Genomic DNA, 14,402 nt, shown 5'->3' on the forward strand with positions numbered 1-14,402 from the left:
CAGTTGTGTTTTCACAGAAAAACCTACAGTATATTTTGGCCTCTGAATATTTGATTTCTTTCCCTTTGTACTTTACTTTTAACATCAGCAGAACACAGCTCTTTGATAGTGATCCAGTTGGGTATTGAAGCCTTTTTCGCTGGACAATATATTTTTTATAAGAGGGAAGTTGGATAAGATTTCTGCCTTATGCACACAAGAATGAGTTTCCTTTCTCCCAATTTTAATCTAGGACTAGGATTACAAAAATAATTTAAAAAAAAAAACATGTTCAACACATAATGACTGTTATGAGTTCTTCTGATCAGCTAGTTATTAGAAGTGGTATTCATTACAGAAGCTGCAGACTCTAAAAGCAGATACTATGATGGCCATGAGTGCCCACAGATGAGTGAAGTGTCTTGCATCTGTAGCCAATTTGCCCAAATACAGGAATGATTGATAAATGCAAGAGGTAATCAATGTGTGAATGTCTTTGTGTGTATGTGTGTGTGTATGTGTGTGTGTGTATGTCAGAGAAAGAGAGTGGGTGTATATGTGCAAGTATGTGTGTGTGTGTGTGTGCCAGAGAGAGAAAGAGAGTAAGAGAAAGTGTGTTTGTATTTGTGTCCTAGAAATCGACAGGAGAGAGTGTGTGTGTCTGAGAGATCGACATGAGAGAGAGAGAGAGAGAGAGAGAGAGAGAGAGAGAGAGAGAGAGCGTGCACAGGAGGGTGAAAGATCGAGCGAGGGATGCTGTACAGGAGGGAGGGAGAGATGGAGATGGAGCAGGAGGAGACAGAGGGGTCCCCTGTACATCACCAAGGGCAACAAAGGGAAAAAACATAGCCAATCAGCAAGGCTCATTTACAGCACAGAGGCTTCAGCTGCAGCAGCATCAGCAGCAGAGGCAACAGGGCACAGATGAAAGCCTTCACAGAGACAATTCAAAACAAGACAGCAACTCAACTCCATTTCCCGGGGCTGCTAAATTTAATTGTCGCCGACAAACACCAAAAGATGTGAAGAAAACAAAAAATAACAAAGCCTTCAAATAAAAAATCTGAAACACAGATTAACGGACAAAAAAGGGAAGTCATACATAAACAAACAAATTACACAGAAAGCTTTGAACGCTTTTGTTGCTTCATTTCATTGATGCATAGACCTTGTTTCATGAGCTGCTCTGCATAACAAAATCCCCCCACTATACCTACAGTGGGTCCCAATTAGTTTTAGTGCCGTGAATAAGGAAAATGACTGGCCTAAATAATCAACATTCTCATCAGTGCTTTCACTTTCTTAACAACAAAACCACCAACAAAAATCTGTGTTTATTAGATTCAAAAGTTCACAAGCCGCTACTGAGCAGTCCATCAAAACACAGCTCCATATGAGAAGAGATAAATGTCTTTTCTATTAGGATCTACTATTGACTCGAAGATGGACACTAATGCAGGACTTTGAGTCAGAGGTTAGAGAAGTACTGGGGAGATGGCAGGAGTGTTTGCCATTAACCTGTCCGTCAACAGGCTCCACAACTCCACAGAGCTGATCACTTAGGGGAGCCAGGCTAGCAAACATCAATCCTAGCTAATGAATGTGAATACCACCCAGGGATACCCTGAAGAATAATCAGGTGATTTAAAAGAGAGAGAGAGATGGAGAGAGAGAGAGAGAGAAAGAAAGAGAGAGAGATAGAGAGAGAGAGAGAGAGAGAGAGAGAGAGAGAGAGAGAAAGACGAAGATGCAGAGAGAAACTGGCAGCTGTGATACCGCTGATTATTATAATAACAATGTGAAGTTCCATTAGAGAAGCAGATACACAGAGAGAGAGACGGAGAGGGCGTCTCACCGCGAGGCCGACAGCAGACACTCACAGCACGACAGCGGGAGCCAGAGGAGGAGGAGGAGGAGGAGGAGGAGGAGAAGGAACGAGCAGAGAAAGTTCATATTCCAGGTTCCTCTTTTCAAGTTTCACATGTGAAACTCAACGCAGCAGTACAGAAACAATGAGCCCCCACTGACCCCTGTTGAAAGCCTCGATGTATATTATTGTCAGTGAGGCATATCTTTCTGCCTTTTTGTACTTTTTTATTGTCTTCCTTATCATTAATGATCTCGTTTAGGTGCAGCTGTGCTACAGTTACAAACACTCTAATGGTGTTTTGATCTATCAGCTGTTTGGCTGAGGGCAAATAGATTTTTAGAAGCAAAACCATAGCATAGATTCTGAAGGTACTGTGTTTCACTTAAGGTGAACTTCTGTTCTTCAGGAAACTTTTGCATTTAGTATCTTTGTAAAGGCATTCAAGTGATATTGTGTCATAGATATGGGCTGCAGCTCGTAAAATGTGTTTAGATGCATTCATTTGACAGATCTTTATCCAAGGTGATTGTAACAGTGAGATGGAATTCAAGCAAATGGAAATTCAAGGAGAAAACATAGAAAGAAAAAGACACATCTCAATTTCATCAGAATTGTAAAAGAAAGAATGAAAAAACCAGGGAAGGACATTTTTTTTTCAGAGGTGGAGGATAAAAGGGCTTCGGGTTTGTAGATGATCACAAAGCGTCAGATCTCCAGCTGTTCTCTGAAGACCGAGAGGGAAACTGGGCAGTGGGAGCGGGGCAGCTCATTCCATCACATCAGAACCACAGAATAAAAGGTGTCTAGATTAAGACTTCCTGTCATGCAGTGGTGGCACTGCCAGATGCTGTTCCCTTTGCGGAGGAGTAGATGAGTGAGATTACTATTGCATAAGGTACTGTTCTAGTAGCGACTCTCTATCATTAACATTTACATTTAGTCGTTCAGCAGACGCTTTTGCCCAAAGCGACTTACAAGGGAGAAAACAGTCAAGCTACGGGCATTCGAACCCTAGTGTAACAATAAATACTACTTTACATAAGAAATAAGAAAAATGAAATAGAAAAGAAAAAGTGCAGGAATGTAACTGCTGTAAGTGCAAGTTAAGCACCACTCAAGGTGCAAGTTAGGAAGGGAGGTGCTCTCTGAAGAGTTGGGTCTTCAAATGCTTCTTGATGGTAGAGAGGGATGCCCCTGCTCTGGTAGTATAGGCAGTTCGTTCCACCAACTTGAGAAGCTCTAGACTGCTGATGAAGAGAAAATCAAAGCTGCTGTGGCTCTTCAGGCCCTTATGGCTGAAGATAGACCAGACGTTCTGGGATGTATTGACCTAACAGAGAGGGGTCTGACTGAACAGCAGCTGCTGCCACATCTCTTAGCACAGAAACGCAGTGGTGAGGAGCCATCGTTAACCATCCCTAAGTAGTAAGTAAGGCTTTATTTATAAAGCTCATTTCGTACAAGAGTTGCAGTTCAAAGTGCTTTACATTAAATCAATAAAAGCAAGCAGCAAGAGCAATACATGGAGTAAAAACTACATAAAAAATGATCAACATCGTATCAGAAACTGGTGTTCCGATAGGCTTCTTGGATTCCTAAAACCATGATAAACTACAGGGACTTCCTGGTTCGGCCTCTTACCTGGAGTAGTTGAAGAGCCTGCTGCCCCAGTGTGAGTGTTTCCCCTGGACACCCCCGTGGAAAAAGCACGAGTCGGTGCCGTCGAACCGGTTGAGGCCGTCGTCTGTGTTGCTGGAGGCATGGCTGTGAACCACGTCCAGAACGACCGTGATGCCCAGAGAGTGGGCGGTGTCCACCAGCCTCTTCAGGTCCTCAGGAGTACCGAAGCGACTGGAGGACGGAACACACACAGAAAGAGGCGCCTCAGAAAGGCAAGATGGATGCTGCAAAACGATTTATATAACTATACCAATAATTATAAGGTAACATAAAAGAGTAAGAAGGAACAACAAAACACTGATACGTAATAATTCCTTTGATGAATTAGCTGAAGGGTGAGGGTTATAAGAGTGTTATGTTAAAATACATAAGTACTGCACTTACAATTTAGTTAAGTGTATCAAGGGCTTTGTAATGAAAGAAAGTGTTAATCATCCTCACAAGTGGTTCCCTGACAATAATGAAGTGGTAAATATCTCTCTTTTTTCTTGGCCAATCACAAGAGAGCAGGGTAAACAAAGGAAGTGCCCTGATGTGTGCTCAAGTTCTGTGTGTTCACATTAAGGCACAAATGGAGGAGGCTGATTGGTCAAATCATCAAAACAACAGGAGGAGTCACTTTAAGGAATAATGAAGTATGGAGCATCCACATGGAATAACGCTGGGAGTACATGTTGGACGACTTGACTTTTTAATGAACAGAAAAATAACAGAGATAAGAACACACAACTTTATTGCTTTTCTATTTTCTATGGGCATCTGTGTAACACCGACCCTTTGATTTCCCATGTTCAGCCAAATAAAGCAATGCATCAGAATATGAATTAAGCTGTATGATATAAGCTAGAATTCAACAGTCATTTGGGAAACACATTCAATCTCACACACAGGAGAAATAAAGGGTTCGGGGCAGTTGCCGAATCAGCTTGATCAAACCCTGTTTTACCTCCTACCCCTGATCTCCCCTATGGCTTATATTACATGCATGCATTTCTCTCAGAGAGAGAGAGAGAGAGAGAGAGAGAAAGAAAGAGAGAGAGAGAGAGAGAGAGAGAGAGAGAGAGAGAGAGAGAGAGAGAGAAAGAAAGAGAGAGAGAGAGACAGAGAGAGAGAGAGAGAGAGAGAGAGAGAGAGAGAGAGAGAGAGACAGACAGACAGAGAGAGAGACAGAGAGAGAAAATACACTGGTAATATCCCCCTACTGCTTTCCCTCTGAAGCAGAGCGGATTGGGTTTTAAATGTCTTTGAGTGATCAATCATGGATGAAATTACTCTGCATGCATTAGACTTTATCTAGCCCCTCTCCACCCGAGCGAGCTGGCCTGGACAGACCAGTGGGCCACTGGCGGCCTGGTAGATAAAGATCCCCCAAACGATATTTACTCTGCCTACCAACTATGCACTGTTCTTTCACGGGAGTTCATTTTGGATGTATGTATAGCGCTTTATTTACAGCGGTTCATTCACACTACACTACTCCATTTCAGGGTAAACTGATGTGAATGCAGCACGATCCTGGCTCTTGACAAGAGTTTTATACACTTAATTATCAATGGAGGTTTGCCTGAGCACACAGCCGGCAACTTCCCAGTGCTCTCTTCTGCACTAGGGCCTCTGGGAGATAGCGAGTGTGCACTCCTCCGCTGCAGGCTCCCGGAGGCTGCCTAGACTAGTCCTTTACTGCAGGCTACTGGGAGCTTCCCACTGGGAATACAGTGCCTTGTTCAAGGGCACAAGAACAGCAACAGCAGTTGTTACACAGAGTGCAGCAAATTCGTAATCCCCTACTAGCTCTTCCTAGATGTCTGCCTCATTAAGCAAGGGGTGTGAGTTGCTGCTGCACAGGTGGATAATGCCGTTTGATGTACACTAGAACAGGTAGCCTGTGTTGGAACACTCTAGAACACTCTATTTCCTGAAGAGAGTGCGTAAGCAGTGGGTAAGTTCCACACACGTCACCATGTTCACGTTTTGAGAACACACAGAGGCTCTACTACAATAACAATCAAATACCCTGCAGTATGTATATTATGGATTTCTGATCAATCTCTTTTCTATCATCTAGTTGTGTTTTAATGCGTTTCATGACAGTGACCGATACCGATAACATTACGCTGTTATATCACTGGGCCCTGAGAGCCGTGACATGTTGTGACGGTTTGCGGCGTTGGCCACAACATGGTTATGTCAGTCTTATGATGAGGGGGGGGGGGGGGGGGGGGTGGGGGGGGCTATTACCAGGAACTCCCCTAAGACACATTTAAAAGAGGAAGAAAAAGAATGCAGTAGCCTCACAGTGCAATAGCACCACAGGGGTTTATTAAGCGAAACAACCAGAGAAGCATTACTGAGCTTCATTATTCACGGACGTGGACACAGATTGAGCTGATATAAAAAAGAAACATGAGGTAATTTGAATTGTTTGTCTGCATAATTAGAAACAATCATGAGGACGGCTGAATATATTACCTGGAGGCGGCGAAGAAGTTGGTCACTTGATACCCAAAGCTGGCATAATAAGCATGCTCCATTACTGCCATAAGCTGAATGCAGTTGTAGCCTTATGAGGACACAAGCATAGAGTTAGGGACACGATACTAACGCTGGTAGACAACTTGAGTGGTGAGTAGATTGAAGGATGTTTAGGATTAACAGTAAATCAATCACAAATGTATGGGGGTGTTAGAAGAGGGTTCCTTGATATTTAAATTCAATGAAGCTCTATGGACTGAGATAGATAGACAGACAGAGGGGTTGGAGGTGAAGGAGGAAGAGGAACAGAGAGAGAGAAAGGGAAGGAGAGAGAGAAAGGGAAGGAGAGAGAGAGAGAGAGAGAGAGAGAGAGAGAGAGAGAGAGAGAGAGAGAAAGAAAGTGAGTATTCAGTGTGACTCGATCTAGCCTCTCTACTGGAGTTGGCCTGAAGGCTCAGCCGTGTGCCTGATCCAGTTGTGGCCTGTGAGCCTCCCCAGACTAAGACAACCTGAACCACAGAATAAGACTACACTACAGCGTCTGAGGAAACAGCCTCAAGCATATCAGACTCAGAGGGGCTGGCTGGTCGGCCACAGAGACCAACCGTGACCCAGTTTCGGCGGATGTCTTTCTGTTTCACCCATTCCTGCAACCTACAATGGTGTCCTTCCAAACTCAATGGAAGATCAAAACATATTAGATTCCAGGTGGTTTAAAGTTGTAATGCCGTACAGTTAAGGTGTTGATTGCAATATACAATATCTATAGTTCAGTTTAGAGTAGGTTATGGCTATGTAACCATTATGAGTGTCAGTTAAAATGGTTGTATCTAAATATGCATGCATAACAGTTAAATAAAAAACATTATATATGGAGCTCAACAATTAATAAACAACCCTTCATCAATTGGCATTCTTCAATACATTCTCACGTCTGAAACATGTTACACACTCCTGCGGTAACATGGCCAAATAAAAAATACAGCAAGACTTATGCAAGCTGCTTTGAGTAAAACACAGGAAACTACATGGGGCAGTGAAGTGCAGAGGCACAGCAGGCTTCAGATGGAGAGAGATGCTATGGGAAACGCTACTGAACCCTCAGGTGGAGAGAGATGCTATGGGAAACGCTACTGAACCCTCAGGTGGAGAGAGATGCTATGGGAAACGCTACTGATACCTCAGATGGAGAGAGATGCTATGGGAAACGCTAACGAGACTTCAGGTGGAGAGAGATGCTATGGGAAACGCTACTGAGACTTTCATCAGCATCATAGCTGGGCAGGACAAACAGGACTGGTACACAGTGAGTCAGCCAGCACACACACACACACCCCCCCACACACACACACACACACACACACACAACACAGGTAGGCAAGGACAACCAAAGAACAAAGGCACAACTCTCACTTCTCTGCTCTGCTCTGAGATACTCTTTTACAGGGCATCAGATCTTCTCATGGTCAAAAACTAATGTGGCACAAAAAAACACAGATTCACACACACACTGTCACAGACACACACACACACACACACAAACACAGGTAGGCAAGGACAACCAAAGAACAAAGACACAACTCTCACTTCTCTGCTCTGCTCTGAGATACTCTTTTACAGGGCATCAGATCTTCTCATGGTCAAAAACTAATGTGGCACAAAAAACACAGATTCACACACACACACTGTCACAGACACACACACACACACACACACACACACACACACACACACACACACACAATCACATAGAGTGGGAGGCATAACTGTGTCAATGCCTCCCTCAAGCCAGTAGGTTGTGCCAATCCAGAGAAGGCACCTTTTATGTGTCAGTAAAATGTTCCTTTCCGACATTTCATCTAATTACAAATATCAGCAGGAATATGCATCCTAAGAATAAAGAAATCTGTGTGATGTAGCCTCCCTCTTGGTTCACTTAATGTATTAGTGTGGATGGCTGATTCCTAGTTCTTACATGTCCTAAATATTAATACAAATGTACAAATTCAAATGTTTGAGTGTTAAGTGTGAATTTCTACAATCCACCATTTCAAATGTGTCTTAAGTGAACCAGTGGTGAGTAGGCAACGTGACTGATGCCTAGTGATTTCATCGGCACTCACCCAAATCTTTAATGCGTGGGAGAACGTTGAGGGTGAAGTTCTTGTAGGTGGCGATCTCCTGCTTGGGCGAGGCTATGCCCACGTGAGCCTCATATATGCGGAGGCTACGTGGCTTGGTAGGCCGGGGGTGCTGGAGCTGGGAACATACCGGAAGAGCGACGCAGTCAGGCTCTCTTTGCTCGCCTTCATTTCCCAATTTGAAGCAGCCATGAAACATTGATTGTATGGCGAGTTGTTCCTCCTTTTCAAAATCAGTCACCAGTGACAAGCACATCACATTACCTCCACTGATAATTATCGCTAACTTCTATCATTACCTCTCACTGTCAGAGATATAAGCGGAGGCATAATAAGCCAATCAATCACACACATTAAATATTTATGGAACTACCAACTTTGTCACTTCATTTTAGGAAATGTGTGGAACATTCCGTAATCTTCCATTGTTACTCTTACCAGGTAAGGTTGAATGGGATCCCAGTGAATCCAATCATATGTGACCGAATCTAACATCTTTGTGACATACTTGGCCCAGGGGGAGATCCGAAACAAGTATTCTCCCTCTTCAGTTAGGATAACAAGCTGGAAGCAGAAAAGAGGAAAAACACACACACAAACACAAACAAACACACACACACACACACACACACACACACACACACACACACACACACACACACACACACACACACACACACACACACACACACACACACACACACACACACACACACACACACACACACACACACACACACACACACACACACACACAGACACACGCACACACACACACAGAAATAGATTACCCTTAAGCTTAAATGCCAGGGAAAATAAAGGCATTTTGGTATTTTTAACCGTGTGAAAGCACAAAACAGCCATTTTTCAGTTGTACAATAAAGACTGAAGCATTCATTGTTTCAGTGTTAGTCATATGACAGCCCCATCCAAAACAAAACCTCCCCGTTTTCTCCAGAGACACCTAGTCCTCTCTGTGAGTGTACAGACAACTTTCATAACACAGGAATAGAACTGGGGTAAACCGAAGGGCTTCAGGTGATGTCACGCTTCACTTAGACATCTGGTTGCCAAGCGCAGAAGTGGTCAATGTTTGATGATGTTAGATTACTCTGGGGAAGCGATGGCATGCTGTAGAGAATGCTCCTGGATGGCTTAATCACTGCTCCTGGTCTGTCAGGGGATGCCTTAAAGATTGCAGCGGATCAATTTTTTATTTATTTTTTATTATTCTTTATTTCAGACACCAAGTTCCATATAAAGTAACAGACATACAAGTATAATACATAAATTAAAATAGAAATAGAGAAAAACAAAAAGATAGAACAACACACATAATACAGTGCATTAAAAAGTATGAAGACATTTGTGCCAATGTCGTCTTAAGTTTGAGGTAAAGCGATAACAGCTCTTTAGAGGGTTGACCAGAGCCTCTACTATGCAGTTCTCAGACTTGTCCAGTCGACACATGAAACCATACATCAGTTTTCTCAAGAGCGCCTCACAAGTTGGTACCTGCTTAGAAACAAACAACTGACTACCACTATGCCACCTAGGCACATGAAGCAGCAATCTAAAAGCATCATTGTAAGCTACTTTCAGTCTCTGTATACTCCTTTTCCTGTAATTAGACCACAAATGAGCAGTGTACATTGGTGTTATGTAGGTTCTAAACAGGGAACATTTAACCGAATCTGAGCACATAGAAAACTTTCTTAATAACATATTGGCCTGAGAATACAGCCGTGCAGCCATCTGCCTCCTATGGATGTGACCGGCTAAAGTGTGGGCTGTAAAAAGAAAAAATATGAGCGATTACCATGCCCAAATGAATGAGAAGTGGGCCTCCAGAAAGAAACAGGGCCACCATTAGGAGAGAAATAATCTGTATGCAGCTATGTGTGCACAGCGAGGTTATCGTCTGGTTGCATCATCAGAGAGAATGCAGGTGTGTGTATATATGCGGTGCTGCGCTTGGAGCGACTTGGGTTCAACAGTTTGTGGATTAGCATGGCTTTCATTTAGGGCTGAATACGTGATCCAATTTCTGTTGGGCACAAAAAATAAGCAGGGCATTTCTCAATGTCAACGCAGCGTCAAAAAACCCTAATTAGATTTTATTTCCATCAAAGCCACCCCTCTCACCCCCCACCCCTACCCCCCTACCTGACAGCACTATTGTAATACCTCCTGCACTCCCCCCCCCCCATACCTCACGGCACTATTGTAATGCCTCCTGCACCCCCCCCTCATATCTCACAGCACTATCATAATGCCTCCTGCACCCCCCCCCCCCCTCATATCTTACAGCACTATTGTAATACTTCCTGCACCCCCCCCCCCCCCCACCCCCCCCCCCACCTGACAGCACTATTGTAATGCCTCCTGCACAGCAGAGCAGAGGCTCCCTGACACACACACTCTCTGCCCTCCACTGCTCAGAGGGATTCTAGAACATTCTAATGCACCCGCAGTTCACATATGGCCTTCAAAGCAGCTTGATGTCACTTAAAGAAGGGAAAAATAAAAATACTTATATCGCTTTCAGATTAAAACTAGGCAAACCCTTTTAGATATAAATTAGTTTGTAATCTGCATTTGTGTGACATGACATGAACACTTGTGAAGGCCTGCCAGCAGCAACAATTAAATGACCATCTCTGTGGACACCCATTAGTTTGATACAGAGCTATCTTAAATCTGCATTGTGCCAAACTGACCCATTAGTTTGATACAGAGCTATCTTATACCTGCATCGGGACAAACTGACCCATTCGTTTGATACAGAGCTATCTTATATCTGCATTGTGCCAAACTGACCCATTAGTTTGATACAGAGCTATCTTATATCTGCATTGGGCCAAAGTGACCCATTTCTAAAGCAGACTTGATGAACTGACTCTTTCTCTCAGAGTCAGTATCTCCACTGGATCTCACAACACTAGACATCAAGTAGAGTGTTTCTGGAGTCAGTGAAATGGTGGGGGCGTGAGGTTATGTTTGTTAACACTTCACTGCCAAAGAGCCCATGGCTTCAAATCTGCAAGTGTGCCGTAGCAGGCAAAATAGACAATTAGACAAAGCAAAATAGACAAAGATTTGGAATAGCCAGAAAATGGACACAGGGGCTAACTGCCGATTAAACTAAAGTTATTTGTGTCGTATTTCGGTGACATTTTAGCACAGGCTGGACTGCTGAATCTTGCGGCTTCATCGTCAGTGTGATCAGAGAGGGCTCCGGTCTGGCCTGGCTTTGGTTTCCAAGGGCGGCGAGGCATGGCATTCTTCACGGGGCCCCCTGAGTCACCACAGGGCAGCTGGGTAGGACAGAGCGCCCGCGGTCAACGTTGGCATGGCCCCTGCGAGTCATGCGCTGGCCGGCCTGGGCGGCCCATCTGCCGTGACCGTGTTGGCGGACGGTGATTAACCCAAAAGTGCCAAGTCAAGTGGCTCGACTCTCTCCGAAGGCCCTGCGCCCTGCCAAACACCCAAACACCCTCAGGGAGAAAGGCCTGTCCACAAGTCAGCCACCACACCCACCCACCACCCCCAACACACACACAGACACACACACACACACACACACACACACAGGGAGAAAGGCCTGTCCACAAGTCAGCCACCACACCCACCCCCAACACACACACACACACACACACACACACACACACACACACACACACAGGGAGAAAGGCCTGTCCACTAGTCAGCTACCACACCCACCCCCCCGAACACACACACACACACACCACACACACACACACACACACACAGGGAGAAAGGCCTGTCCACTAGTCGGCTACCACACCCACCCAACACACACACACACACACACACACACACACACACACACACACACACAGGGAGAAAGGCCTGTCCACTAGTCAGCCACCTCACACACCCCCAACACACACACACACACACACACACACACACACACACACACACACACACACACACACACACACACACACACACACACACACACACACAGGGAGAAAGGCCTGTCCACTAGTCAGCTACCCCCCCAACACACACACACACACACACACACACACACACACACACACACACAGGGAGAAAGGCCTGTCCACTAGTCAGCTACCACACCCACCCCCCCGAACACACACACACACACACACCACACACACACACCACACACACACACACACACACACACACACAGGGAGAAAGGCCTGTCCACTAGTCAGCTACCCCCCCAACACACACACACACACACACACACACACACACACACACACACACAGGGAGAAAGGCCTGTCCACTAGTCAGCTACCACACCCACCCCCCCGAACACACACACACACACATCACACACACACACACACACACACAGGGAGAAAGGCCTGTCCACTAGTCGGCTACCACACCCACCCAACACACACACACACACACACACACACACACACACACACACAGGGAGAAAGGCCTGTCCACTAGTCAGCTACCACACCCACCCCCCCAAACACACACACACACACACCACACACACACACACACACACACAGGGAGAAAGGCCTGTCCACTAGTCGGCTACCACACCCACCCAACACACACACACACACACACACACACACACACACACACACACACACACACACACACCCTCAGGGAGAAAGGCCTGTCCACTAGTCAGCCACCTCACACACCCCCCCCCCCCCCCCCCCAACACCACACACACACACACACACACCCCAACACACACACATACCCTCAGGGAGAAAGGCCTGTCCACTAGTCAACCACCCCCCATCCCCCCCAATACACACACACACACACACACACACACACACACACACACACACACACACAGAGACGTGACTGCGACTAGCCCCTATTAATATGCAATCACCGAAGCCGAAGTCTTCCTCACGCTCCTGACGTGACAAGGTCACAGCTGAGATCCAGATCCAAACTCATCTGATGACAGAGGACAAACTCATGACAAATATGGCAGCAAGCTATTGATTCACCCGAGTGTGCATCTTACTCCTTTCTTATTGAATCACTGGAAGTCATCATCACGCTATGGCAAAAAAAAAATAACACTTAGCCAGGGCACTGGGAAATGAACCCCGTCACAAATGTCCACATAAACATTCGTCTTCCATACTGCTTCTTTAATGCATCTATTCTTATACCAGTATTAACTGACACATTCACATTCACATTTTGAATGCGTTCAGGCCATGCTCAATAAGGGCTGGATTGTACACCAGATGATAAATGTAATTAATGTTCTTATATACTTTTGTCTTGCATGTCGTAACTGAATGTCTTGACTGCATAAATGGTGTAAATAAAAAATTGATCACAAAAAAAAATAAGGGCTGGATTCAGCCCACAGTTAGCCAGGCGCTATCTGGTTCTAAAAGCATAACGCCGCTCTTGTTCTGAACTCATTTGCCCTCCTCTGTGAGTCATCCGGTCCACACTTTTCTGCATTTCCTGTCTGTTAATGCAGCAGATATTTCCACTTTTGTCTCCCGACTCCCTCGTCCCCCCCTGTAGCTGCACTGTCAGCTGAGGAGGAGACGGCGAGGGACCCAGAGAGACTCAGAGCGCCCTGCAGGGGGCTCAGATCTGCTCTACGCTCTAGACCAAGGGGGAGCAGAAAGTCCACAATTACGGCAAAAAGGGTTGCTGATATTCGCGCTCAACAGCCAGTCACATTACAGCCCTGAAATGTGTTGATTGGTTGGAATTGTTTATTTGTTCGGTCTGAGCCACTCTGTTTGTGTCTCTATTTGAAGAGTCAAGGCTGTGTACGCAAACTAGAGTTTTTTTTGGAGCGCACACACAGAACGGATAGCTAGAGGACCGTGAGGGAGTAATTCGCTGAATTTGACAAGTGAATCCGATTAGAAGTGTGGACTGTAGCATTAAAGTGCAATGAAGTATTTTTATATAGTCATTATGCCACTATTAATTGTAGATTATGGCCTCAGGTAGGGGCTTATGTTCACCATAAGTGATGATGAAGCTGATTATTCAAAGAGAGAGAGAGAGAGAGAGAGAGAGAGAGAGAGAGAGAGAGAAAGAGAGAGAGAAAGAAAGAGAGTGAAAAGAGCTGGCACCTTAAGTTTGGACTCGTGCGCCACGGCTGGAGACTTGTCTCGTCTCGGCGGGAGGTAGAGCTCCCACTTCCCGAAGTCCTTCTTGGTGAAAGGATGAGAGGTTTTGTTCCAGTTGTCTGGAGAGAGAAGAAGAAGAAGAGGAAGGAAAAAGAGAATGAAATG

At 45.2% G+C, this 14,402-nt stretch overlaps 1 protein-coding gene across 1 annotated transcript in view; it reads right to left on the reverse strand.

The window, feature by feature from the left end:
- The window catches only part of gbe1a (glucan (1,4-alpha-), branching enzyme 1a), a 54,801-nt gene that overhangs the window by 27,117 nt on the left and 13,282 nt on the right, over positions 1-14,402 (reverse strand). The window contains exons 3-7 of the mRNA XM_080832955.1: positions 14,241-14,356; positions 8,581-8,706; positions 8,125-8,260; positions 5,999-6,089; positions 3,491-3,700 (exon numbers count right to left, since the gene is read on the reverse strand). Coding sequence (XP_080689081.1) covers positions 3,491-3,700; positions 5,999-6,089; positions 8,125-8,260; positions 8,581-8,706; positions 14,241-14,356 — 679 coding nt within the window. The remainder of the gene's footprint in view (positions 1-3,490; positions 3,701-5,998; positions 6,090-8,124; positions 8,261-8,580; positions 8,707-14,240; positions 14,357-14,402) is intronic.

Source organism: Sprattus sprattus (assembly GCF_963457725.1).
Source record: "Sprattus sprattus genome assembly, chromosome: 1".
NCBI classification, from domain to species: domain Eukaryota; kingdom Metazoa; phylum Chordata; class Actinopteri; order Clupeiformes; family Clupeidae; genus Sprattus; species Sprattus sprattus.